The sequence below is a fragment of the Oncorhynchus mykiss genome, chromosome 7, assembly GCF_013265735.2.
Source record: "Oncorhynchus mykiss isolate Arlee chromosome 7, USDA_OmykA_1.1, whole genome shotgun sequence".
Taxonomy (NCBI): domain Eukaryota; kingdom Metazoa; phylum Chordata; class Actinopteri; order Salmoniformes; family Salmonidae; genus Oncorhynchus; species Oncorhynchus mykiss.
In genome coordinates this window covers 43,097,564-43,122,344 of record NC_048571.1, presented here as the reverse complement: position 1 = coordinate 43,122,344, position 24,781 = coordinate 43,097,564, and the positions used below count along the sequence as shown (strand labels likewise).

The 24,781-nt window shown below is 51.0% G+C and overlaps 1 protein-coding gene across 4 annotated transcripts in view; it reads left to right on the top strand.

The window, feature by feature from the left end:
• Positions 1–24,781, top strand: part of LOC110527806 (voltage-dependent calcium channel subunit alpha-2/delta-2) — a 294,926-nt gene that overhangs the window by 207,223 nt on the left and 62,922 nt on the right. For all 4 annotated transcript variants that reach the window (XM_036983281.1, XM_036983283.1, XM_036983280.1 and 1 more), the window contains one exon: positions 23,195–23,336. In XM_036983281.1, coding sequence (XP_036839176.1) covers positions 23,195–23,336 — 142 coding nt within the window. The remainder of the gene's footprint in view (positions 1–23,194; positions 23,337–24,781) is intronic.

Here is a 24,781-nt window from a genome sequence, read left to right as displayed (position 1 = left end):
ACTCCTGAGCCCTTGCTCTACTCATGTACGCGGGCTCTACTCCTGTCCTTGTGCTCTACTCCTGTCCTCGTGCTCTACTCCTGTAGCCGTGCTCTACTCCTGTAGCCGTGCTCTACTCCTGTCCTCGTGCTCTACTCCTGTACTTGTGCTCTACTCCTGTACCCGTGCTCTACTCCTGTTTTCGTGCTCTACTCCTGTACTCGTGCTCTATTCCTGTCCTCGTGCTCTACTCCTGTCCTCGTGCTCTACTCCTGTACCTGTGCTTTACTCATGTACCTGTGCTTTACTCCTGTACCCGTGCTCTACTCCTGTCCTCGTGCTCTACTCCTGTCCTCGTGCTCTACTCCTGTACCTGTGCTCTACTCCTGTACCCGTGCTCTACTCCGGTACCCGTGCTTTTCTCCTGTACTTTTGCTCTACTCCTGTACCCGTGCTCTTCTCCTGTACCCGTGCTCTACTCCTGTCCCCGTACTCTACTCCTGTTCCTGTTCTTTACTCCTGTACCTGTGCTTTACTCCTGTATCCGTGCTCTACTCCTGTCCTCGTGCACTACTCCTGTCCTCGTGCTCTACTCCTGTACCTGTGCTCTACTCCTGTACCCGTGCTCTACTCCTGTACCCGTGCTCTACTCTTGTACCTGTGCTCTTCTCCTGTAGCCGTGCTCTACTGCTGTCCTCGTGCTCTACTCCTGTCCTCGTGCTCTACTCCTGTTCCTGTGCTCTACTCCTGAGCCCTTGCCCTATTCCTGTAGCAGTGCTCTACTCCTGTCCTCGTGCTCTACTCCTGTACCCGTGCTCTACTCCTGTACCCGTGCTCTGCTCCTGTAGCCGTGCTCTACTCCTGTCCTCGGGCTCTACTCCTGTACCCGTGCTCTACTCCTGTAGCCGTGCTCTACTCCTGTCCTCGTGCACTACTCCTGTACCTGTGCTCTACTCCTGTCCTCATGCTCTACTCCTGTACCTGTGCTCTAGTCCTGTACCCGTGCTCTACTCCTGTCCTCGTGCTCTTCTCCTGTCCTCATGCTCTAGTCCTGTACCTGTGCTCTATTCCCGTACCCGTACTCTACTCCTGTACTTGTGCTTTTCTCCTGTACTTTTGCTCTACTCCTGTACCCGTGCTCTTCTCCTGTACCCGTGCTCTACTCCTGTACCCGTGCTCTACTCCTGTACTCGTGCTCTACTCCTGTACCCGTGCTCTACTCCTGTTTTCGTGCTCTACTCCTGTACTCGTGCTCTATTCCTGTCCTCGTGCTCTACTCCTGTCCTCGTGCTCTACTCCTGTACCTGTGCTTTACTCCTGTACCTGTGCTTTACTCCTGTATCCGTGCTCTACTCCTGTCCTCGTGCACTACTCCTGTCCTCGTGCTCTACTCCTGTACCTGTGCTCTACTCCTGTACCCGTGCTCTACTCCTGTACCCGTGCTCTACTCTTGTACCCGTGCTCTTCTCCTGTAGCCGTGCTCTACTCCTGTCCTCGTGCTCTACTCCTGTCCTCGTGCTCTACTCCTGTTCCTGTGCTCTACTCCTGAGCCCTTGCCCTATTCCTGTAGCAGTGCTCTACTCCTGTCCTCGTGCTCTACTCCTGTACCCGTGCTCTACTCCTGTACCCGTGCTCTGCTCCTGTAGCCGTGCTCTACTCCTGTCCTCGGGCTCTACTCCTGTACCCGTGCTCTACTCCTGTAGCCGTGCTCTACTCCTGTCCTCGTGCTATACTCCTGTACCTGTGCTTTACTCCTGTTCCTGTGCTTTACTCCTGTACCCGTGCTCTACTCCTGTACCGGTGCTCTCTCCTGTCCTCGTGCTCTACTCCTGTCCTCATCCTCTACTCCTGTACCTGTGCTCTACTCCTGTCCTCATGCTCTACTCCTGTACCTGTGCTCTAGTCCTGTACCCGTGCTCTACTCCTGTCCTCGTGCTCTTCTCCTGTCCTCGGGCTCTACTCCTGTACCCGTGCTCTACTCCTGTAGCCGTGCTCTACTCCTGTCCTCGTGCACTACTCCTGTACCTGTGCTCTACTCCTGTCCTCATGCTCTACTCCTGTACCTGTGCTCTAGTCCTGTACCCGTGCTCTACTCCTGTCCTCGTGCTCTTCTCCTGTCCTCATGCTCTACTCCTGTACCTGTGCTCTATTCCCGTACCCGTACTCTACTCCTGTACTTGTGCTTTTCTCCTGTACTTTTGCTCTACTCCTGTACCCGTGCTCTTCTCCTGTACCCGTGCTCTACTCCTGTACCCGTGCTCTCTCCTGTCCTCGTGCTCTATTCCTGTCCTCGTGCTCTACTCCTGTCCTCGTGCTCTACTCCTGTACCTGTGCTTTACTCATGTACCTGTGCTTTACTCCTGTACCCGTGCTCTACTCCTGTCCTCGTGCTCTACTCCTGTCCTCGTGCTCTACTCCTGTACCTGTGCTCTACTCCTGTACCCGTGCTCTACTCCGGTACCCGTGCTTTTCTCCTGTACTTTTGCTCTACTCCTGTACCCGTGCTCTTCTCCTGTACCCGTGCTCTACTCCTGTCCCCGTACTCTACTCCTGTTCCTGTTCTTTACTCCTGTACCTGTGCTTTACTCCTGTATCCGTGCTCTACTCCTGTCCTCGTGCACTACTCCTGTCCTCGTGCTCTACTCCTGTGCCTGTGCTCTACTCCTGTACCCGTGCTCTACTCCTGTACCCGTGCTCTACTCTTGTACCCGTGCTCTTCTCCTGTAGCCGTGCTCTACTGCTGTCCTCGTGCTCTACTCCTGTCCTCGTGCTCTACTCCTGTTCCTGTGCTCTACTCCTGAGCCCTTGCCCTATTCCTGTAGCAGTGCTCTACTCCTGTCCTCGTGCTCTACTCCTGTACCCGTGCTCTACTCCTGTACCCGTGCTCTGCTCCTGTAGCCGTGCTCTACTCCTGTCCTCGGGCTCTACTCCTGTACCCGTGCTCTACTCCTGTAGCCGTGCTCTACTCCTGTCCTCGTGCACTACTCCTGTACCTGTGCTCTACTCCTGTCCTCATGCTCTACTCCTGTACCTGTGCTCTAGTCCTGTACCCGTGCTCTACTCCTGTCCTCGTGCTCTTCTCCTGTCCTCATGCTCTAGTCCTGTACCTGTGCTCTATTCCCGTACCCGTACTCTACTCCTGTACTTGTGCTTTTCTCCTGTACTTTTGCTCTACTCCTGTACCCGTGCTCTTCTCCTGTACCCGTGCTCTACTCCTGTACCCGTGCTCTACTCCTGTACTCGTGCTCTACTCCTGTACCCGTGCTCTACTCCTGTTTTCGTGCTCTACTCCTGTACTCGTGCTCTATTCCTGTCCTCGTGCTCTACTCCTGTCCTCGTGCTCTACTCCTGTACCTGTGCTTTACTCCTGTACCTGTGCTTTACTCCTGTATCCGTGCTCTACTCCTGTCCTCGTGCACTACTCCTGTCCTCGTGCTCTACTCCTGTACCTGTGCTCTACTCCTGTACCCGTGCTCTACTCCTGTACCCGTGCTCTACTCTTGTACCCGTGCTCTTCTCCTGTAGCCGTGCTCTACTCCTGTCCTCGTGCTCTACTCCTGTCCTCGTGCTCTACTCCTGTTCCTGTGCTCTACTCCTGAGCCCTTGCCCTATTCCTGTAGCAGTGCTCTACTCCTGTCCTCGTGCTCTACTCCTGTACCCGTGCTCTACTCCTGTACCCGTGCTCTGCTCCTGTAGCCGTGCTCTACTCCTGTCCTCGGGCTCTACTCCTGTACCCGTGCTCTACTCCTGTAGCCGTGCTCTACTCCTGTCCTCGTGCTATACTCCTGTACCTGTGCTTTACTCCTGTTCCTGTGCTTTACTCCTGTACCCGTGCTCTACTCCTGTACCGGTGCTCTCTCCTGTCCTCGTGCTCTACTCCTGTCCTCATCCTCTACTCCTGTACCTGTGCTCTACTCCTGTCCTCATGCTCTACTCCTGTACCTGTGCTCTAGTCCTGTACCCGTGCTCTACTCCTGTCCTCGTGCTCTTCTCCTGTCCTCATGCTCTACTCCTGTACCTGTGCTCTATTCCCGTACCCGTACTCTACTCCTGTACTTGTGCTTTTCTCCTGTACTTTTGCTCTACTCCTGTACCCGTGCTCTTCTCCTGTACCCGTGCTCTACTCCTGTACCCGTGCTCTACTCCTGTACTCATGCTCTACTCCTGTAGCCGTGCTCTACTCCTGTAGCCGTGCTCTACTCCTGTCCTTGTGCTCTACTCCTGTCCTCGTGCTCTACTCCTGTAGCCGTGCTCTACTCCTGTAGCCGTGCTCTACTCCTGTCCTCGTGCTCTACTCCTGTACTCGTGCTCTACTCCTGTACCCGTGCTCTACTCCTGTTTTCGTGCTCTACTCCTGTACTCGTGCTCTATTCCTGTCCTCGTGCTCTACTCCTGTCCTCGTGCTCTACTCCTGTACCTGTGCTTTACTCATGTACCTGTGCTTTACTCCTGTACCCGTGCTCTACTCCTGTCCTCGTGCTCTACTCCTGTCCTCGTGCTCTACTCCTGTACCTGTGCTTTACTCATGTACCTGTGCTTTACTCCTGTACCCGTTCTCTCCCCCTGTACTCGTGCTCTACTCCTGTACACGTGATCTACCTCTGTAGTCGTGCTCTACTTCTGTACCCTTGCTTGTCTCCTGTACTCGTGCTCTACTCCTGTTCCCATGCTCTACTCCTGTACCTTTGCTCTACTCCTGTACCTTTGCTCTACTCCTGAGCCCTTGCTCTACTCATGTACGCGGGCTCTACTCCTGTCCTTGTGCTCTACTCCTGTCCTCGTGCTCTACTCCTGTAGCCGTGCTCTACTCCTGTAGCCGTGCTCTACTCCTGTCCTCGTGCTCTACTCCTGTACTCGTGCTCTACTCCTGTACCCGTGCTCTACTCCTGTTTTCGTGCTCTACTCCTGTACTCGTGCTCTATTCCTGTCCTCGTGCTCTACTCCTGTCCTCGTGCTCTACTCCTGTACCTGTGCTTTACTCATGTACCTGTGCTTTACTCCTGTACCCGTGCTCTACTCCTGTCCTCGTGCTCTACTCCTGTCCTCGTGCTCTACTCCTGTACCTGTGCTCTACTCCTGTACCCGTGCTCTACTCCGGTACCCGTGCTTTTCTCCTGTACTTTTGCTCTACTCCTGTACCCGTGCTCTTCTCCTGTACCCGTGCTCTACTCCTGTCCCCGTACTCTACTCCTGTTCCTGTTCTTTACTCCTGTACCTGTGCTTTACTCCTGTATCCGTGCTCTACTCCTGTCCTCGTGCACTACTCCTGTCCTCGTGCTCTACTCCTGTGCCTGTGCTCTACTCCTGTACCCGTGCTCTACTCCTGTACCCGTGCTCTACTCTTGTACCCGTGCTCTTCTCCTGTAGCCGTGCTCTACTGCTGTCCTCGTGCTCTACTCCTGTCCTCGTGCTCTACTCCTGTTCCTGTGCTCTACTCCTGAGCCCTTGCCCTATTCCTGTAGCAGTGCTCTACTCCTGTCCTCGTGCTCTACTCCTGTACCCGTGCTCTACTCCTGTACCCGTGCTCTGCTCCTGTAGCCGTGCTCTACTCCTGTCCTCGGGCTCTACTCCTGTACCCGTGCTCTACTCCTGTAGCCGTGCTCTACTCCTGTCCTCGTGCACTACTCCTGTACCTGTGCTCTACTCCTGTCCTCATGCTCTACTCCTGTACCTGTGCTCTAGTCCTGTACCCGTGCTCTACTCCTGTCCTCGTGCTCTTCTCCTGTCCTCATGCTCTAGTCCTGTACCTGTGCTCTATTCCCGTACCCGTACTCTACTCCTGTACTTGTGCTTTTCTCCTGTACTTTTGCTCTACTCCTGTACCCGTGCTCTTCTCCTGTACCCGTGCTCTACTCCTGTACCCGTGCTCTACTCCTGTACTCGTGCTCTACTCCTGTACCCGTGCTCTACTCCTGTTTTCGTGCTCTACTCCTGTACTCGTGCTCTATTCCTGTCCTCGTGCTCTACTCCTGTCCTCGTGCTCTACTCCTGTACCTGTGCTTTACTCCTGTACCTGTGCTTTACTCCTGTATCCGTCCTCTACTCCTGTCCTCGTGCACTACTCCTGTCCTCGTGCTCTACTCCTGTACCTGTGCTCTACTCCTGTACCCGTGCTCTACTCCTGTACCCGTGCTCTACTCTTGTACCCGTGCTCTTCTCCTGTAGCCGTGCTCTTCTCCTGTAGCCGTGCTCTACTCCTGTCCTCGTGCTCTACTCATGTACCCGTGCTCTACTCCTGTAGCCGTGCTCTACTTCTGTCCCCGTACTCTACTCCTGTACCTGTTCTTTACTCCTGTACCTGTGCTTTACTCCTGTACCCATGCTCTACTCCTGTCCTCGTGCACTACTCCTGTCCTCGTGCTCTACTCCTGTCCTCGTGCTCTACTCCTGTCCTCGTGCTCTACTCCTGTACCTGTGCTCTACTCCTGTACCCGTGCTCTACTCCTGTACCTGTGCTTTACTCCTGTACCCGTGCTCTACTCCTGTCCTCATGCTCTACTCCAGTCCTCGTGCTCTACTCCTGTACCTGTGCTCTACTCCTGTCCTCGTGCTCTTCTCCTGTACCTGTGCTCTACTCCTGTACCCGTGCTCTTCTCCTGTACCCGTGCTCTACTCCTGTACCCGTGCTCTACTCCTGTACCCGTGCTCTACTACTGTACCCGTTCTCTCCCCCTGTACTCGTGCTCTACTCCTGTACACGTGATCTACCTCTGTAGTCGTGCTCTACTTCTGTACCCTTGCTTGTCTCCTGTACTCGTGCTCTACTCCTGTTCCCATGCTCTACTCCTGTACCTTTGCTCTACTCCTGTACCTTTGCTCTACTCCTGAGCCCTTGCTCTACTCATGTACGCGGGCTCTACTCCTGTCCTCGTGCTCTACTCCTGTCCTCGTGCTCTACTCCTGTAGCCGTGCTCTACTCCTGTAGCCGTGCTCTACTCCTGTCCTCGTGCTCTACTCCTGTCCTCGTGCTCTTCTCCTGTCCTCATGCTCTACTCCTGTACCTGTGCTCTATTCCCGTACCCGTACTCTACTCCTGTACTTGTGCTTTTCTCCTGTACTTTTGCTCTACTCCTGTACCCGTGCTCTTCTCCTGTACCCGTGCTCTACTCCTGTACCCGTGCTCTACTCCTGTACTCATGCTCTACTCCTGTTCCCATGCTCTACTCCTGTACCTTTGCTCTACTCCTGTACCTTTGCTCTACTCCTGAGCCCTTGCTCTACTCATGTACACGGGCTCTACTCCTGTCCTCGTGCTCTACTCCTGTAGCCGTGCTCTACTCCTGTAGCCGTGCTCTACTCCTGTCCTCGTGCTCTACTCCTGTACTCGTGCTCTACTCCTGTACCCGTGCTCTACTCCTGTACCTGTGCTCTTCTCCTGTAGCCGTGCTCTACTCCTGTACCCGTGCTCTTCTCCTGTAGCCGTGCTCTACTCCTGTCCTCGTGCTCTACTCATGTACCCGTGCTCTACTCCTGTAGCCGTGCTCTACTTCTGTCCCCGTACTCTACTCCTGTACCTGTTCTTTACTCCTGTACCTGTGCTTTACTCCTGTACCCATGCTCTACTCCTGTCCTCGTGCACTACTCCTGTCCTCGTGCTCTACTCCTGTCCTCGTGCTCTACTCCTGTCCTCGTGCTCTACTCCTGTACCTGTGCTCTACTCCTGTACCCGTGCTCTACTCCTGTACCTGTGCTTTACTCCTGTACCCGTGCTCTACTCCTGTCCTCATGCTCTACTCCAGTCCTCGTGCTCTACTCCTGTACCTGTGCTCTACTCCTGTCCTCGTGCTCTTCTCCTGTACCTGTGCTCTACTCCTGTACCCGTGCTCTTCTCCTGTACCCGTGCTCTACTCCTGTACCCGTGCTCTACTCCTGTACCCGTGCTCTACTACTGTACCCGTTCTCTCCCCCTGTACTCGTGCTCTACTCCTGTACACGTGATCTACCTCTGTAGTCGTGCTCTACTTCTGTACCCTTGCTTGTCTCCTGTACTCGTGCTCTACTCCTGTTCCCATGCTCTACTCCTGTACCTTTGCTCTACTCCTGTACCTTTGCTCTACTCCTGAGCCCTTGCTCTACTCATGTACGCGGGCTCTACTCCTGTCCTCGTGCTCTACTCCTGTCCTCGTGCTCTACTCCTGTAGCCGTGCTCTACTCCTGTAGCCGTGCTCTACTCCTGTCCTCGTGCTCTACTCCTGTCCTCGTGCTCTACTCCTGTACCCGTGCTCTACTCCTGTACCTGTGCTCTTCTCCTGTAGCCGTGCTCTACTCCTGTACCCATGCTCTTCTCCTGTAACCGTGCTCTACTCTTGTCCTCGTGCTCTACTCATGTACCCGTGCTCTACTCCTGTAGCCGTGCTCTACTCCTGTCCTCGTGCTCTACTCCTGTACTCGTGCTCTACTCCGGTACACGTGCTCTACTCCTGTACCCGTGCTCTACTCCTGTAGCCGTGCTCTACTCCTGTTTTCGTGCTCTACTCCTGTACTCGTGCTCTATTCCTGTCCTCGTGCTCTACTCCTGTCCTTGTGCTCTACTCCTGTACCTGTGCTTTACGCATGTACCTGTGCTTTACTCCTGTACCCGTGCTCTACTCCTGTCCTCGTGCTCTACTCCTGTCCTCGTGCTCTACTCCTGTACCTGTGCTCTACTCCTGTACCCGTGCTCTACTCCGGTACCCGTGCTTTTCTCCTGTACTTTTGCTCTACTCCTGTACCCGTGCTCTTCTCCTGTACCCGTGCTCTACTCCTGTACCTGTTCTTTACTCCTGTACCTGTGCTTTACTCCTGTACCCGTGCTCTACTCCTGTCCTTGTGCACTACTCCTGTCCTCGTGCTCTACTCCTGTCCTCGTGCTCTACTCCTGTACCTGTGCTCTACTCCTGTACCCGTGCTCTACTCCTGTCCCCGTACTCTACTCCTGTACCTGTTCTTTACACCTGTACCTGTGCTTTACTCCTGTCCTCGTGCTCTACTCCTGTCCTCGTGCACTACTCCTGTCCTCGTGCTCTACTCCTGTCCTCGTGCTCTACTCCTGTACCTGTGCTCTACTCCTGTACCCGTGCTCTACTCCTGTACCTGTGCTTTACTCCTGTACCCGTGCTCTACTCCTGTACCCGTGCTCTACCCCTGTCCTCATGCTCTACTCCAGTCCTCGTGCTCTACTACTGTACCTGTGCTCTACTCCTGTCCTCGTGCTCTTCTCCTGTACCTGTGCTCTACTCATGTACGCGGGCTCTACTCCTGTCCTTGTGCTCTACTCCTGTCCTCGTGCTCTACTCCTGTAGCCGTGCTCTACTCCTGTAGCCGTGCTCTACTCCTGTCCTCGTGCTCTACTCCTGTACTCGTGCTCTACTCCTGTACCCGTGCTCTACTCCTCTACCTGTGCTCTTCTCCTGTAGCCGTGCTCTACTGCTGTACCCGTGCTCTTCTCCTGTAACCGTGCTCTACTCCTGTCCTCGTGCTCTACTCATGTACCCGTGCTCTACTCCTGTAGTCGTGCTCTACTCCTGTCCTCGTGCTCTACTCCTGTACTCGTGCTCTACTCCGGTACACGTGCACTACTCCTGTACCCGTGCTCTACTCCTGTAGCCGTGCTCTACTCCTGTCCTCGTGCTCTACTCCTGTACCTGTGCTTTATTCATGTACCTGTGCTTTACTCCTGTACCCGTGCTCTACTCCTGTCCTCGTGCTCTACTCCTGTCCTCGTGCTCTACTCCTGTACCTGTGCTCTACTCCTGTACCCGTGCTCTACTTCGGTACCCGTGCTTTTCTCCTGTACTTTTGCTCTACTCCTGTACCCGTGCTCTTCTCCTGTACCCGTGCTCTACTCTTGTACCCGTGCTCTACTCCTGTCCTCATGCTCTACCCCTGTACTCGTGCTCTACTCCTGTACCCGTGCTCTACTCCTGTACCCATGCTTTTCTCCTGTACTTTTGCTCTACTCCTGTACCCGTGCTCTACTCCTGTACCCGTGCTCTACCTCTGTAGTCGTGCTCTACTTCTGTACCCTTGCTCTACTCCTGTACCCGTGCTCTTCTCCTGTACCCGTGCTCTACTCTTGTACCCGTGCTCTACTCCTGTCCTCATGCTCTACCCCTGTACTCGTGCTCTACTCCTGTACCCGTGCTCTACTCCTGTACCCATGCTTTTCTCCTGTACTTTTGCTCTACTCCTGTACCCGTGCTCTACTCCTGTACCCGTGCTCTACCTCTGTAGTCGTGCTCTACTTCTGTACCTTTGCTCTACTCATGTACACGGGCTCTACTCCTGTACCTTTGCTCTTCTCCTGTAGCCATGCTCTACTCCTGTCCTCGTGCTCTACTCATGTACCCGTGCTCTACTCCTGTCCCCGTGCTCTACTCCTGTCCCCGTACTCTACTCCTGTACCTGTTCTTTACTCCTGTACCTGTGCTTTACTCCTGTACCCATGCTCTACTCCTGTCCTCGTGCACTACTCCTGTCCTCGTGCTCTACTCCTGTCCTCGTGCTCTACTCCTGTCCTCGTGCTCTACTCCTGTACCTGTGCTCTACTCCTGTACCCGTGCTCTACTCCTGTACCTGTGCTTTACTCCTGTACCCGTGCTCTACTCCTGTCCTCATGCTCTACTCCAGTCCTCGTGCTCTACTCCTGTACCTGTGCTCTACTCCTGTCCTCGTGCTCTTCTCCTGTACCTGTGCTCTACTCCTGTACCCGTGCTCTTCTCCTGTACCCGTGCTCTACTCCTGTACCCGTGCTCTACTCCTGTACCCGTGCTCTACTACTGTACCCGTTCTCTCCCCCTGTACTCGTGCTCTACTCCTGTACACGTGATCTACCTCTGTAGTCGTGCTCTACTTCTGTACCCTTGCTTGTCTCCTGTACTCGTGCTCTACTCCTGTTCCCATGCTCTACTCCTGTACCTTTGCTCTACTCCTGTACCTTTGCTCTACTCCTGAGCCCTTGCTCTACTCATGTACGCGGGCTCTACTCCTGTCCTCGTGCTCTACTCCTGTCCTCGTGCTCTACTCCTGTAGCCGTGCTCTACTCCTGTAGCCGTGCTCTACTCCTGTCCTCGTGCTCTACTCCTGTCCTCGTGCTCTACTCCTGTACCCGTGCTCTACTCCTGTACCTGTGCTCTTCTCCTGTAGCCGTGCTCTACTCCTGTACCCATGCTCTTCTCCTGTAACCGTGCTCTACTCTTGTCCTCGTGCTCTACTCATGTACCCGTGCTCTACTCCTGTAGCCGTGCTCTACTCCTGTCCTCGTGCTATACTCCTGTACTCGTGCTCTACTCCGGTACACGTGCTCTACTCCTGTACCCGCGCTCTACTCCTGTAGCCGTGCTCTACTCCTGTTTTCGTGCTCTACTCCTGTACTCGTGCTCTATTCCTGTCCTCGTGCTCTACTCCTGTCCTTGTGCTCTACTCCTGTACCTGTGCTTTACGCATGTACCTGTGCTTTACTCCTGTACCCGTGCTCTACTCCTGTCCTCGTGCTCTACTCCTGTCCTCGTGCTCTACTCCTGTACCTGTGCTCTACTCCTGTACCCGTGCTCTACTCCGGTACCCGTGCTTTTCTCCTGTACTTTTGCTCTACTCCTGTACCCGTGCTCTTCTCCTGTACCCGTGCTCTACTCCTGTACCTGTTCTTTACTCCTGTACCTGTGCTTTACTCCTGTACCCGTGCTCTACTCCTGTCCTCGTGCACTACTCCTGTCCTCGTGCTCTACTCCTGTCCTCGTGCTCTACTCCTGTACCTGTGCTCTACTCCTGTACCCGTGCTCTACTCCTGTCCCCGTACTCTACTCCTGTACCTGTTCTTTACACCTGTACCTGTGCTTTACTCCTGTACCCGTGCTCTACTCCTGTCCTCGTGCACTACTCCTGTCCTCGTGCTCTACTCCTGTCCTCGTGCTCTACTCCTGTACCTGTGCTCTACTCCTGTACCCGTGCTCTACTCCTGTACCTGTGCTTTACTCCTGTACCCGTGCTCTACTCCTGTACCCGTGCTCTACCCCTGTCCTCATGCTCTACTCCAGTCCTCGTGCTCTACTACTGTACCTGTGCTCTACTCCTGTCCTCGTGCTCTTCTCCTGTACCTGTGCTCTACTCCTGTACCCGTGCTCTTCTCCTGTACCCGTGCTCTACTCCTGTACCCGTGCTCTACTCCTGTACCCGTGCTCTACTCCTGTACCCATTCTCTCCCCCTGTACTCGTGCTCTACTCCTGTACACGTGATCTACCTCTGTAGTCGTGCTCTACTTCTGTACCCTTGCTTGTCTCCTGTACTCGTGCTCTACTCCTGTTCCCATGCTCTACTCCTGTACCTTTGCTCTACTTCTGTACCTTTGCTCTACTCCTGAGCCCTTGCTCTACTCATGTACGCGGGCTCTACTCCTGTCCTTGTGCTCTACTCCTGTCCTCGTGCTCTACTCCTGTAGCCGTGCTCTACTCCTGTAGCCGTGCTCTACTCCTGTCCTCGTGCTCTACTCCTGTACTCGTGCTCTACTCCTGTACCTGTGCTCTACTCCTCTACCTGTGCTCTTCTCCTGTAGCCGTGCTCTACTGCTGTACCCGTGCTCTTCTCCTGTAACCGTGCTCTACTCCTGTCCTCGTGCTCTACTCATGTACCCGTGCTCTACTCCTGTAGTCGTGCTCTACTCCTGTCCTCGTGCTCTACTCCTGTACTCGTGCTCTACTCCGGTACACGTGCTCTACTCCTGTACCCGTGCTCTACTCCTGTAGCCGTGCTCTACTCCTGTCCTCGTGCTCTACTCCTGTACCTGTGCTTTATTCATGTACCTGTGCTTTACTCCTGTACCCGTGCTCTACTCCTGTCCTCGTGCTCTACTCCTGTCCTCGTGCTCTACTCCTGTACCTGTGCTCTACTCCTGTACCCGTGCTCTACTTCGGTACCCGTGCTTTTCTCCTGTACTTTTGCTCTACTCCTGTACCCGTGCTCTTCTCCTGTACCCGTGCTCTACTCTTGTACCCGTGCTCTACTCCTGTCCTCATGCTCTACCCCTGTACTCGTGCTCTACTCCTGTACCCGTGCTCTACTCCTGTACCCATGCTTTTCTCCTGTACTTTTGCTCTACTCCTGTACCCGTGCTCTACTCCTGTACCCATGCTTTTCTCCTGTACTTTTGCTCTACTCATGTACCCGTGCTCTACTCCTGTAGTCGTGCTCTACTCCTGTCCTCGTGCTCTACTTCTGTACCCTTGCTCTACTCATGTACACGGGCTCTACTCCTGTACCTTTGCTCTACTCCTGTACCTTTGCTCTACTCCTGTACCTTTGCTCTACTCCTGAGCCCTTGCTCTACTCTTGTACACGGCTCTACCCCTGTCACCTTGCTCTACTCCTGTCCTCGTGCTCTACTCCTTTACTCGTGCTCTACTCCTGTACCCGTGCTCTACTCCTGTAGCCGTGCTCTACTCCTGTTCTCATGCTCTACTCCTGTACCCGTGCTCTACTCCTGTACCCGTGCTCTACTCCTGTACCCATGCTCTTCTCCTGTAGCCGTGCTCTACTCCTGTCCTCGTGCTCTACTCCTGTAGCCGTGCTCTACTCCTGTTTTCGTGCTCTACTCCTGTACTCGTGCTCTACTCCTGTCCTCGTGCTCTACTCCTGTCCTCGTGCTCTACTCCTGTACCTGTGCTTTACTCATGTACCTGTGCTTTACTCCTGTACCCGTGCTCTACTCCTGTCCTCGTGCTCTACTCCTGTCCTCGTGCTCTACTCCTGTACATGTGCTCTACTCTTGTACCCGTGCTCTACTCCGGTACCCGTGCTTTTCTCCTGTACTTTTGCTCTACTCCTGTACCCGTGCTCTTCTCCTGTACCCGTGCTCTACTCTCGTACCCGTGCTCTACTCCTGTACCCGTGCTCTACCCCTGTACTCGTGCTCTACTCCTGTACCCGTGCTCTACCTCTACTGCTCTACTCCTGTACCCGTGCTTTTCTCCTGTACTTTTGCTCTACTTCTGTACCCGTGCTCTTCTCCTGTACCCGTGCTCTACTCTTGTACCTGTGCTCTACTCCTGTACCCATGCTCTACCCCTGTACTCGTGGTCTACTCCTGTATCCGTGCTCTACCTCTACCGCTCTACTCCTGTACCCGTGCTTTTTTCCTCCACTTTTCCTATACTCCTGTACCCGTGCTCTTCTCCTGTACCCGTGCTCTACTCTTATACCCGTGCTCTACTCCTGTCCTCATGCTCTACTCCTTTACTTGTGCTCTACTCCTGTACCTGTGCCCTACTCCTGTACTCATGCTCTGCTCCTGTACCCGTGCTCTTCTCCTGTAGCCGTGCTCTACTCCTGTCCTCGTGCTATACTCCTGCACCCGTGCTCTACTCCTGTAGCCGTGCTCTATTCCTGTCCTCGTGCTCTACTCCTGTACTCATGCTCTACTCCTGTCCTCGTGCTCTACTCCTGTACCCGTGCTCTACTCCTGTACCCGTGCTCTACTCCTGTCCTCGTGCTCTACTCCTGTCGTCGTGCTCTACTCCTGTACCCGTGCTCTACTCCTGTCCTCGTGCTCTACTCCTGTCCTCGTGCTCTACTCCTGTACCTGTGCTCTACTCCTGTACCCGTGCTCTAATCCTGGCCTCGTGCTCTACTCCTGTACCTGTGCTCTACTCCTGTACCCGTGCTTTTCTCCTGTACTTTTGCTCTACTCCTGTACCCGTGCTCTTCTCCTGTACCCATGCTCTACTCCTGTACCCGTGCTCTACTCTGCTCTACCCCTGTACCCGTGCTCTACTCCTGTACCTTTGCTCTACTCCTGAGCCCTTGCTCTACTCTTGTACACGGCTCTACCCCTGTCACCTTGCTCTACTCCTGTCCTCGTGCTCTACTCCTTTACTCGTGCTCTACTCCTGTACCCGTGCTCTACTCCTGTAGCCGTGCTCTACTCCTGTTCTCATGCTCTACTCCTGTACCCGTGCTCTACTCCTGTACCCGTGCTCTACTCCTGTACCCATGCTCTTCTCCTGTAGCCGTGCTCTACTCCTGTCCTCGTGCTCTACTCCTGTAGCCGTGCTCTACTCCTGTTTTCGTGCTCTACTCCTGTACTCGTGCTCTACTCCTGTCCTCGTGCTCTACTCCTGTCCTCGTGCTCTACTCCTGTACCTGTGCTTTACTCATGTACCTGTGCTTTACTCCTGTACCCGTGCTCTACTCCTGTCCTCGTGCTCTACTCCTGTCCTCGTGCTCTACTCCTGTACATGTGCTCTACTCTTGTACCCGTGCTCTACTCCGGTACCCGTGCTTTTCTCCTGTACTTTTGCTCTACTCCTGTACCCGTGCTCTTCTCCTGTACCCGTGCTCTACTCTCGTACCCGTGCTCTACTCCTGTACCCGTGCTCTACCCCTGTACTCGTGCTCTACTCCTGTACCCGTGCTCTACCTCTACTGCTCTACTCCTGTACCCGTGCTTTTCTCCTGTACTTTTGCTCTACTTCTGTACCCGTGCTCTTCTCCTGTACCCGTGCTCTACTCTTGTACCTGTGCTCTACTCCTGTACCCATGCTCTACCCCTGTACTCGTGGTCTACTCCTGTATCCGTGCTCTACCTCTACCGCTCTACTCCTGTACCCGTGCTTTTTTCCTCCACTTTTCCTATACTCCTGTACCCGTGCTCTTCTCCTGTACCCGTGCTCTACTCTTATACCCGTGCTCTACTCCTGTCCTCTTGCTCTACTCCTTTACTTGTGCTCTACTCCTGTACCTGTGCCCTACTCCTGTACTCATGCTCTGCTCCTGTACCCGTGCTCTTCTCCTGTAGCCGTGCTCTACTCCTGTCCTCGTGCTATACTCCTGCACCCGTGCTCTACTCCTGTAGCCGTGCTCTACTCCTGTCCTCGTGCTCTACTCCTGTACTCATGCTCTACTCCTGTCCTCGTGCTCTACTCCTGTACCCGTGCTCTACTCCTGTACCCGTGCTCTACTCCTGTCCTCGTGCTCTACTCCTGTCGTCGTGCTCTACTCCTGTACCCGTGCTCTACTCCTGTCCTCGTGCTCTACTCCTGTCCTCGTGCTCTACTCCTGTACCTGTGCTCTACTCCTGTACCCGTGCTCTAATCCTGGCCTCGTGCTCTACTCCTGTACCTGTGCTCTACTCCTGTACCCGTGCTTTTCTCCTGTACTTTTGCTCTACTCCTGTACCCGTGCTCTTCTCCTGTACCCATGCTCTACTCCTGTACCCGTGCTCTACTCTGCTCTACCCCTGTACCCGTGCTCTACTTCTGTACCCTTGCTCGTCTCCTGTACTCGTGCTCTACTCATGTTCCCGTGCTCTACTCCTGTACCTTTGCTCTACTCCTGTACCTTTGCTCTACTCCTGTACCTTTGCTCTACTCCTGAGCCCTTGTTCTACTCATGTACACGGGCTCTACTCCTGCTGCTACTGTCACCTCGTCTGCCCTGTCTGCTCCATCTCTCCTCTCCCCTTGTCTGCCCATCCGATCCCCCCTTTCTCTCCCCGATTCAAACAGGGCTTGTAATGCCCTCCTTTCAGCTATAAACACTCCATCATTACAATATCTAATTAGCTTGTTGGGCCAGATGCTCTGGACTCCATATCTCTCACAACTTTAAATTGAATCGCGCATCGCCCTTGTGTAGGTATAGGCACTGTCCACAGTTGAGTTCCTGCCCAAAAGGCTACTCTGTCTGGGTCCTCAATCTCTTAATCGCTGTGTCCAGGCATAGAAACAGCACATAGCGGCCATTCTCATTGATGGTAATATTCCACAGTAGTATGTGTAGTGGCACTGGAGGGGATTGCTTAGTAATGGGATTAATAACACCCCATGTTAAGACTATCTTGGGGTCTAGCCTTATTCACACCCCAACTCTTGCTCTGGCACTTTGACAATGAACTGTCTTCATTGGCAGGGTCCCATTCTACATGTTTTTTTTTTACTGTGACTTTAATGCGCACACAGAGACAGACACGCCGACACATGAAAGATTATAGGCATGATGTCTTGGCCTGTCCCGGCAGCACCTTATTGGCTGTCAGTAGAACAATATGATATTCATTTTAGAGTTTTGTTTTTATCAGCCATTGTTGGGGGAAAATCCCTCTGCGAGAACAACCCAACTGAAAGAGACAAGATCAGGCACACCCAAGAGAAGATTATTACTTAGGCTTCAGCAGAGAACAGACAAAGCTCACTCTGGGTGAAATTGCAATGGTCTCCGCATTATCTCACTTTCATTTGAAACAGCTATTTGGTCGGTAGTGAAATGCATATAACTTGTAAATGACGATAAGGGAGCGTTTTGGTGGAGGGCAAGGAGCAGAGACGTCGGCCACCTAGCTGGAAACACTAATGTTATTGTAGCTTCTCAATGCATTTGAAACACAGACTCGTCTTGCATTTTCATTTTCTTTGCTTTTGTCATACACTGCACCATATTACACTGTCAAAGCTCAGTTTGGAGCCCTGTTATTTGGCTTTCGGTTCAGAAGTGATCCACAATCTGTCCTGTGCGATTGACCAACACACATGGGCACACACGCGTGCACACACACACACACACACACACACACAATATCAAAGGGATGAGCTGGGTTTGGAGGCGAGAGATGCTTGTGATCATGGGCGAGCCCTAGATGGGTAAAAGTGGAAATGAAAGAGTCTTCAAAATGTCATTCCTGGCCTCTTCAACCTTTAATTAAACCTTGAGAATGGGGAGATAAAATTAATAAATTGGGTAATGAATCGAGCAAAACAGGTGGTGGGTGGCTGAAGAAAATGAACCAATCAGTCTTTCCTGTGTGGATTTATTCAGCTCCTAATTAGAAGCTGCCTTGGTTAATTATGATTGGGCTCTTTGGAAAAAGAGGGCCTCACTGGAATGACAGTCAGGCTGAGAGATAAACAAACACCGGGACGGGACTCCACAGAATGCTGATGATGCACGAGGGGCTTATGAAGGCCAATCGCCTTCTCCGTTATTGATAACCCGACTTCCCTAAGCCAATCACCTTCATTGTAACTAATGCAACCCCTTTCTCTAAGCCAGTCACCTTCCCTGCAACTAATACAATAGTATTTCTAATCTAATTACATTTATGTTAAGCAATAATCCACCCTTCGAACCCAAAGACCTTTATTGTAACTAATCCTTCCGGCATTCCTAACCCAGTTCCTCTCTAACTGATAAACCAGCACCTCTAACCCAATCATCCTCAGCGATGAACCAGCATGTCCTACCTAATCACCCATGCCAACAAACTGCCCCGTGACACAATTACCTCACGCGTTTTGACGGACCTGCATCAGTAACCGAGTGATCCTCTTTGCTAGACCAGCGTGAGGCTGTAACACTCTCACCCTTGCTGAATACGCATCATCATCATGAACGCATTCATTGTCTTTGCTGTCATGTTACAAGGCTAGTGTTATGTTGTTCAACCAATGAGCTTCACGGTCACTTCCACCACCATCCACTTGTACGCTGTCACCGGCGACCTTAACGTTGCACATCTTCTCAAGTCTATGTTCTTGTGTGATGGGGTCATTGTTGTGTGTGTGTGTGTGGGGGGGGGGGGCAGTTTAACATTGTAATGCAGTTGGAGATGATTGGAAGGAGGAGAAGAAGAAAAAAAGGTGACAGAACGATTATGAAACGTTTTCGCTGAGTGGGAAGGTTTTGACAGAATGAATGGATGAGTTGAGGAACAGGAGACAGTTTATGAGCTATACATTGTTATTACAGTCAAAACCGACAAAGATAGATGTCGAACTAAGGCCCATAACCTGTGAGTGTAGCCTTGTGTAAATGGGTTTTTATAACATGTGAGTTTGTGTAGATACGTTTGTGTTTGCACAACTGTGTATGTACAAGTATGTATGAGAGAGACACACAAGAGCGGGAGACGCGAGACAGTTGACGTATGTCTGATGATGTGTTTCCTGTAAGGTACTGTAGCATGTTTTCCTGGTCTGTGACCACACTGTTCCTAGCGTTGACATTCAGTGGGCTATCATCACAAGTGTCCCCCTGCTCTCCTCTTCCCATCCTCTCCAACAACAGCTTGTAATTGCATTTTAATAGACAATTAAAGCCCGGCCATAAATCAATTCTTGCACAGGGTATGAGGCTTGAATGACATTTTGTGAAAAAACAAACCCGTTTTTATCATGTCAGATTCAATGAACCCTTGCTGCTCTATTAAATCATGATATGTGGGCAGGTCTCAATGCGAACTATACAGTAATGAACTATATGTATTTGAGTATTTGTTTATGTTTTATTTTTGTTCTGGTGAGAGGACCTCAATCTCAGGACAAAAACAATTGCAATCTGGGGCGTGGGGATTTTAAATATTGAGCCAACCCGACATGGAATAATCATCATCATCACAAATATCTATTTTGATCAATAACTGTAACTAGGAAGGGAATGATAACAAAAGTAACTAAGTAACAACGACCTTTCCTACAGTAATTGGAACAGTATGCCGTTATATTATTACGGTAACGCATTACTTTGTAACACATTCGTGAACCTTTTGAACACGTTACCTCCAACACTTCTTATAATACAGTATTATATACAGTAAGATATACAGTATACAGTATTAAATACAGTATGGTATACCGTATGATATACAGTATTTGATGGATGTTTTCGCCTCCCTTTCCTTATGGTATGCAATGCATATATACAGTATGTGTGTATATTGTACAGTGGATGTGTAGTACTAGCTATGTGCTATATTCTGTCAGTATGCACCTTGCAGAGTCTTAGCGAGCTCCCTTAGGATTTGGAGGCAAAGATTAAATGAATAAGCTCTGCCAGAGGATGTGTTTAGATCTAATTCCTATTTATTTTCACGATGGGCTCTTGAAAAGGCAAGGCTTGTCATATGTAGATAGATAATCAAGATTGAATCCTAGGCCAGTCGAGTCTCGCAGCTGTCTAAGACACTGCATCGCAGTGCTAGAGGCATCACTACACACCTGGGTTCGAACCCGGGGCTGTATCACAACCGGCCGTAAACGGGAGTCCCATAGGGCGGTGCACAATTGGCTCAGCGTTTTCCGGGATAGGGGAGGGTTTGGCCAGGGGGAGCTTTACTTGGCTCACCGCGCTTTAGCGACTCTTTGTGGTGCGGCTGGCTTCCGGGTTAAGCGGGTGGGTGTTTAGAAGTGCGGTTTGGCAGATGCATGACTCAACCTTCGCCTCCCGAGCCCATTGGGGAGTTGCAGCGATGAGACAAGATCGAAATTGGGAGAAAAAGGTGGTAAAATATATTTATCTATATATATTATAATACATTTAAAAAAATATTCGGAAAGTATTCAGACCTCTTGACTTTTTCCACGTTTTATTACATTACAGCCTTATTCTAAAATGGATTCAATTGCTTTTTTTCTTTATCAAACAAAACACAATACCCCATAATGACAAAGCAAAAACAGGTTTCTCTGCAGATGCTCTCAAGCTCTGTCAGGTTGGATGGGGAGTGTCGCTGCACAGCTATGTTCAGGTCTCTCCAGAGATGTTCGATTGGGTTCAAGTCTGGACTATGGTTGGGCCACTCAAGGACATTCAGAGACTTGTCCTGAAGCCACTCCTGCGTTGTCTTGACTGTGTGCTTAGGGTCATTGTCTATTGGAAGGTGAACCTTCGCCCCAGTCGAAGGTCCTCAGCGCTCTGGAGCAGGTGTTCATCAAGGATCTCTGTACTTTGCTCCGTTCATCTTTCCCTCCATCCTGACTAGTCTCCCAGTCGCTGCCGCTGAAAAACAGCCCCACAGCATGATGCTGAAACCACCGTGCTTCACCGTAGGGATGGTGTCAGGTTCCCTCCAGATGTGACGCTTGACATTCAGGCTAAATAGTTCAGACCAGATAATCTTGTTTCTAATGGTCTGGGAGTCTTTAGGTGCCTTTTGGCAAACTCCAAGCGGGCTGTCATGTGCCTTTAACTGAGAAGTGGCTTCCGTCTGGCCATTCTACCATAAAGACATGATTGGTGGAGTGCTGCAGAGATGGTTGTCCTTCTGGAAGGTTTTCCCACCTCCACAGAGGAACTCTGGAGCTCTGTCAGAGTGACCACCGGGTTCTTGACTCTAGGAAGAGTCTTGGTGGTTTCAAACTTCTTCCATTTAAGAATGATGGAGGCCACTGAATTATTGGGGAACTTTAATGCTGTAGAATTGTTTTGGTACCCTTCCCCAGATCTGTGCCTCGACACACTAGTGTCTCGGAGATCTACGGACAAGTCCTTCAACCTCATGGCTTGGTTTTTGCATTGACATGCACTGTCATAGCAAAGGATCTGAATACTTATGTAAATAAGGATTTTTAAAATGTATATATTTGCATTTGCATACATTTCTAAGAACCTGTTTTCGATTTGTCATTATGGGGTATTGTGTGTAGATTGATGAGCAAAAAAATATTTCTTCATAGTAGTTCTGTACTACCCACCAAGTTTAGCTAGCTCACAACTCTTCACTACTAACAAAATGCAGCACCCACTTGGGGTTCAGAAAGCACACCACACTTCAGTAGTAATTCAGGAGTATTAAATCAAGTCCAATTTTATTTGTCAAATGCACTGAATACAACAGGTGTGAACCTTACAGTGAAATGGTTACTTACAAGACCTTAACCAACAATGCAGTTTTAAGAAAAATCAGTGCTAAGAAAGTAAAAAATGAATAAATAAACTGAAAAATAACAAATGATTAAAAAGCAACAATAAAATAAAGGTAGTGAGGCTATATACAAGGGGTACCGGTACAAAGTCAATGCACATGGAGGTAGAGGTAAAGTGACTATGCATAGATAATACACAGAGAGTAGCAGCAGTGTAAAAATGGGGGTGGGGGGTGTTCAGGAGTCTTATGGCTTGGGGGTAGAAGCTGTTATGAAGCCTTTTGGAGCTAGACTTGGTGCTCCGGTACTGCTTGCCGTGCAGTAGCAGAGAAAACAGTCTATGACTAGGGTAACTGGAGTCTTTGGAAATTTTTAGGGCCTTCCTTTGACACCGCCTGGTATAGAGGTCCTGGATGGCAGGAAGCTTGGCCCCAAGCTTGATGTGATGTACTGGGCCGTACGCACTACCCTCTGTAGAGCCTTGCGGTTGGAGGCCGAGCAGTTGCCATACCAGGTGTTGATGCAACCATGGTGCAGCTGTATAACTTTTTGAGGATCTGAGGACCCCTGACAAATCTTTTCAGTCTCCTGAGGGAGAATAGGTGTTGTCGTGCCCTCTTCACAACTGTCTTGGTGTGCTTGGACAATGTTAGTTTGTTGGTGATGTGGACACCAAGGAACTTGAAGCTCTCAACCTGCTCCACTGCAGCCCTGTCGATGAGTAGCCTTATAACTTAGTTCTCCTTATGGTCATGGTCAGCTGTCATCTCTGTATACTGTACCTCTGTATTCAGGTTTCTCTCCTTCCTCAACATCCAGATAGCTGGCATCATCGAATCAAAACATTGCCTGCTAGCCAGCTAACATTAGCTAGCTAGCTAGCCAGTAACTAACCGCCAACTTCAGTCTTGAAAACATGCTGGATTCGCACTATTTAGACTATAATAATAACCTAATAGGTCATTCATAAAACAAAAAGTTTGTCAGGGAAAATGCTATGAAAAGAAATGATTACAAATATTCACCAAATGTACAGCAGCTCTCTGCCTAGGCGACGCCACGGCACCAGACCTCCAATAGACATTATGTTGTCGTGAACGTCAAAACAAAACACAAGGCAGCTCCAGCTGGCTTCCTAAAGTAACACTGCATGGGTGTGCTGGAGATTCTGCCCTGCTCGTGTGGGTGGCAGAGAGAGAGCTGTGATTGAGTGGTGTTGGTTGTTAGTTATTGTCAGGGTTAATTTGTGTGCCACCTTAATGTGTCTGTGATAGCCATCTTGGACACTAATTGATTCTCACTGTTTTGTGTCTGCTTTGATACCCGCTGTTGCTTTGTGACGAGGCAAAGAATAGAAGGCAACTCCAAACCCAGCCTAAAAGGCGGCGTAATTGCCGTTTTTGTTGTTTAATCCAAAAGTGTATATGTGTGTGTGTGCGCGCATGCACTTGTGCATGCAGACCTGTGTGAGTGCATTCGTGTTTGTTTGTGGCTGTGCAGGGCGGATGTCTGTTTTGTGTTAGTCCTTGTCTCTGGCCGTCTGTTTCCTTCTGTCCTGTACCTATCCCACTGACAGGGTGTTTCTCTCTCTGTGAATCTCTCTATGCAGACGGAGGATGAAGACGGGGAAGAGAACCTGATGGAGAACCCCTACTCCGTGAAGCTGGAGTTTGTGGACGATCCCAACTTTAAAAACAAAGTGAACTACTCCTACAGCGCCGTCCAGATCCCTACAGACATCTATAAGGGCTGTAAGTACCAAGCTACATCTACATCTACACATCCATCCTCCCACACAAATACACACACATTCACTAAACCTCCATCCTCCCACACAAATACACACAAATTCACTGCACCTCCATCCTCCCACACAAATACACACGAATTCACTATCAGCCTATGATCTGAACCTTTTTGCTAGGTTACACACAGGGTTTCGTATGAGACATGTTCTGACATGATACACCTTTGAGATGCCGCATCTTGTTTCCGAGGCGGTCTTGTGTGTCTTCCTTATCAGTTTGGGAGGATCTCCCCCTCATAGTTCTCCTACAGACCTGAGCCAGTCGTGAACGGATGAACATGAAACCGCTTATTTCTCTGCGCCTTAGACCGGACCTTTCTCCTTCGGAGGTTGTTAGCTGAGCACGATAACCTGCCCCTCTGCGTATATCAGCCAACACTTGCTTCCTGTAACACAATAGTACATGGCAGCAGTGTTCCCCACAGTAGCTGTGTGTGTGTGTGTGTGTGTGTGTGTGTGTGTGTGTGTGTGTGTGTGTGTGTGTGTGTGTGTGTGTGTGTGTGTGTGTGTGTGTGTGTGTGTGTGTGTGTGTGTGTGTGTGTGTGTGTGTGTGGGTGTGTGTGGGTGGGTGGGTGGGTGGGTGGGTGGGTGGGTGGGGACAGGGATTGATTCACCTGCTCCTGGATACTCTGCCCCGACTGGCACCTCACAGCCCTACCAGGCATAACACCTTCTTTGGGACTCCAGCAATGGAAGAAAGTGGACATACGTACTGTATCTGCTGAGGTTGTATTCTCACAGTCGCCCGACATTCTCTTATCTCTTCTCTCCGCTATCCTGCTCTAATCTGTTGGATTTCGATGTGTTCACTCTCACTATCTGGCTGTATCTCAAATGATCTGCTGACAGATAGACCGCCATTTCCATCCATTTTGTTTTGCAGTCTTCCTCTTCGTCAGAAGAACCCTTGTTATTTCCGAGGTATGGAAGCTAGCCAACAGGTCTATAATAAGCTTCCCCAGCAGCCTCTCTGGGCCAATCTTGTCAGAGTTAGCCCGTGCTTATCCAGGAAGAGGGGTCAAAGAGCATGGACGAACGGCTACAGAGCAATCAGTCCTGCCTGTTGTTCCTGCAGACATTTTGCACCGGCCCTGGATTCTCTCATGGGCCCTGGATTCTCTCTTCGCTGGGCTTGTATCGGAATAAAGGCTTTCCGATTGAGCCTGCAGGGGATTATAGAAACAAAGTGCTAGAATGGAGTACTCTGGGAGGATGTTCATTTTTAAAGGTCCAATACAGCCATTTGTATGTCAATATCAAATAATTTCTGGGTAACAATTAAGTACCTTACTGTGATTGTTTTAAATGAAAATGGTCAAAAAGAAACAAAAACAAAGAGCAATTTCTCAAGCAAGATGTTGCTAGGGGAGGGGAAAACTGGAAAATAGC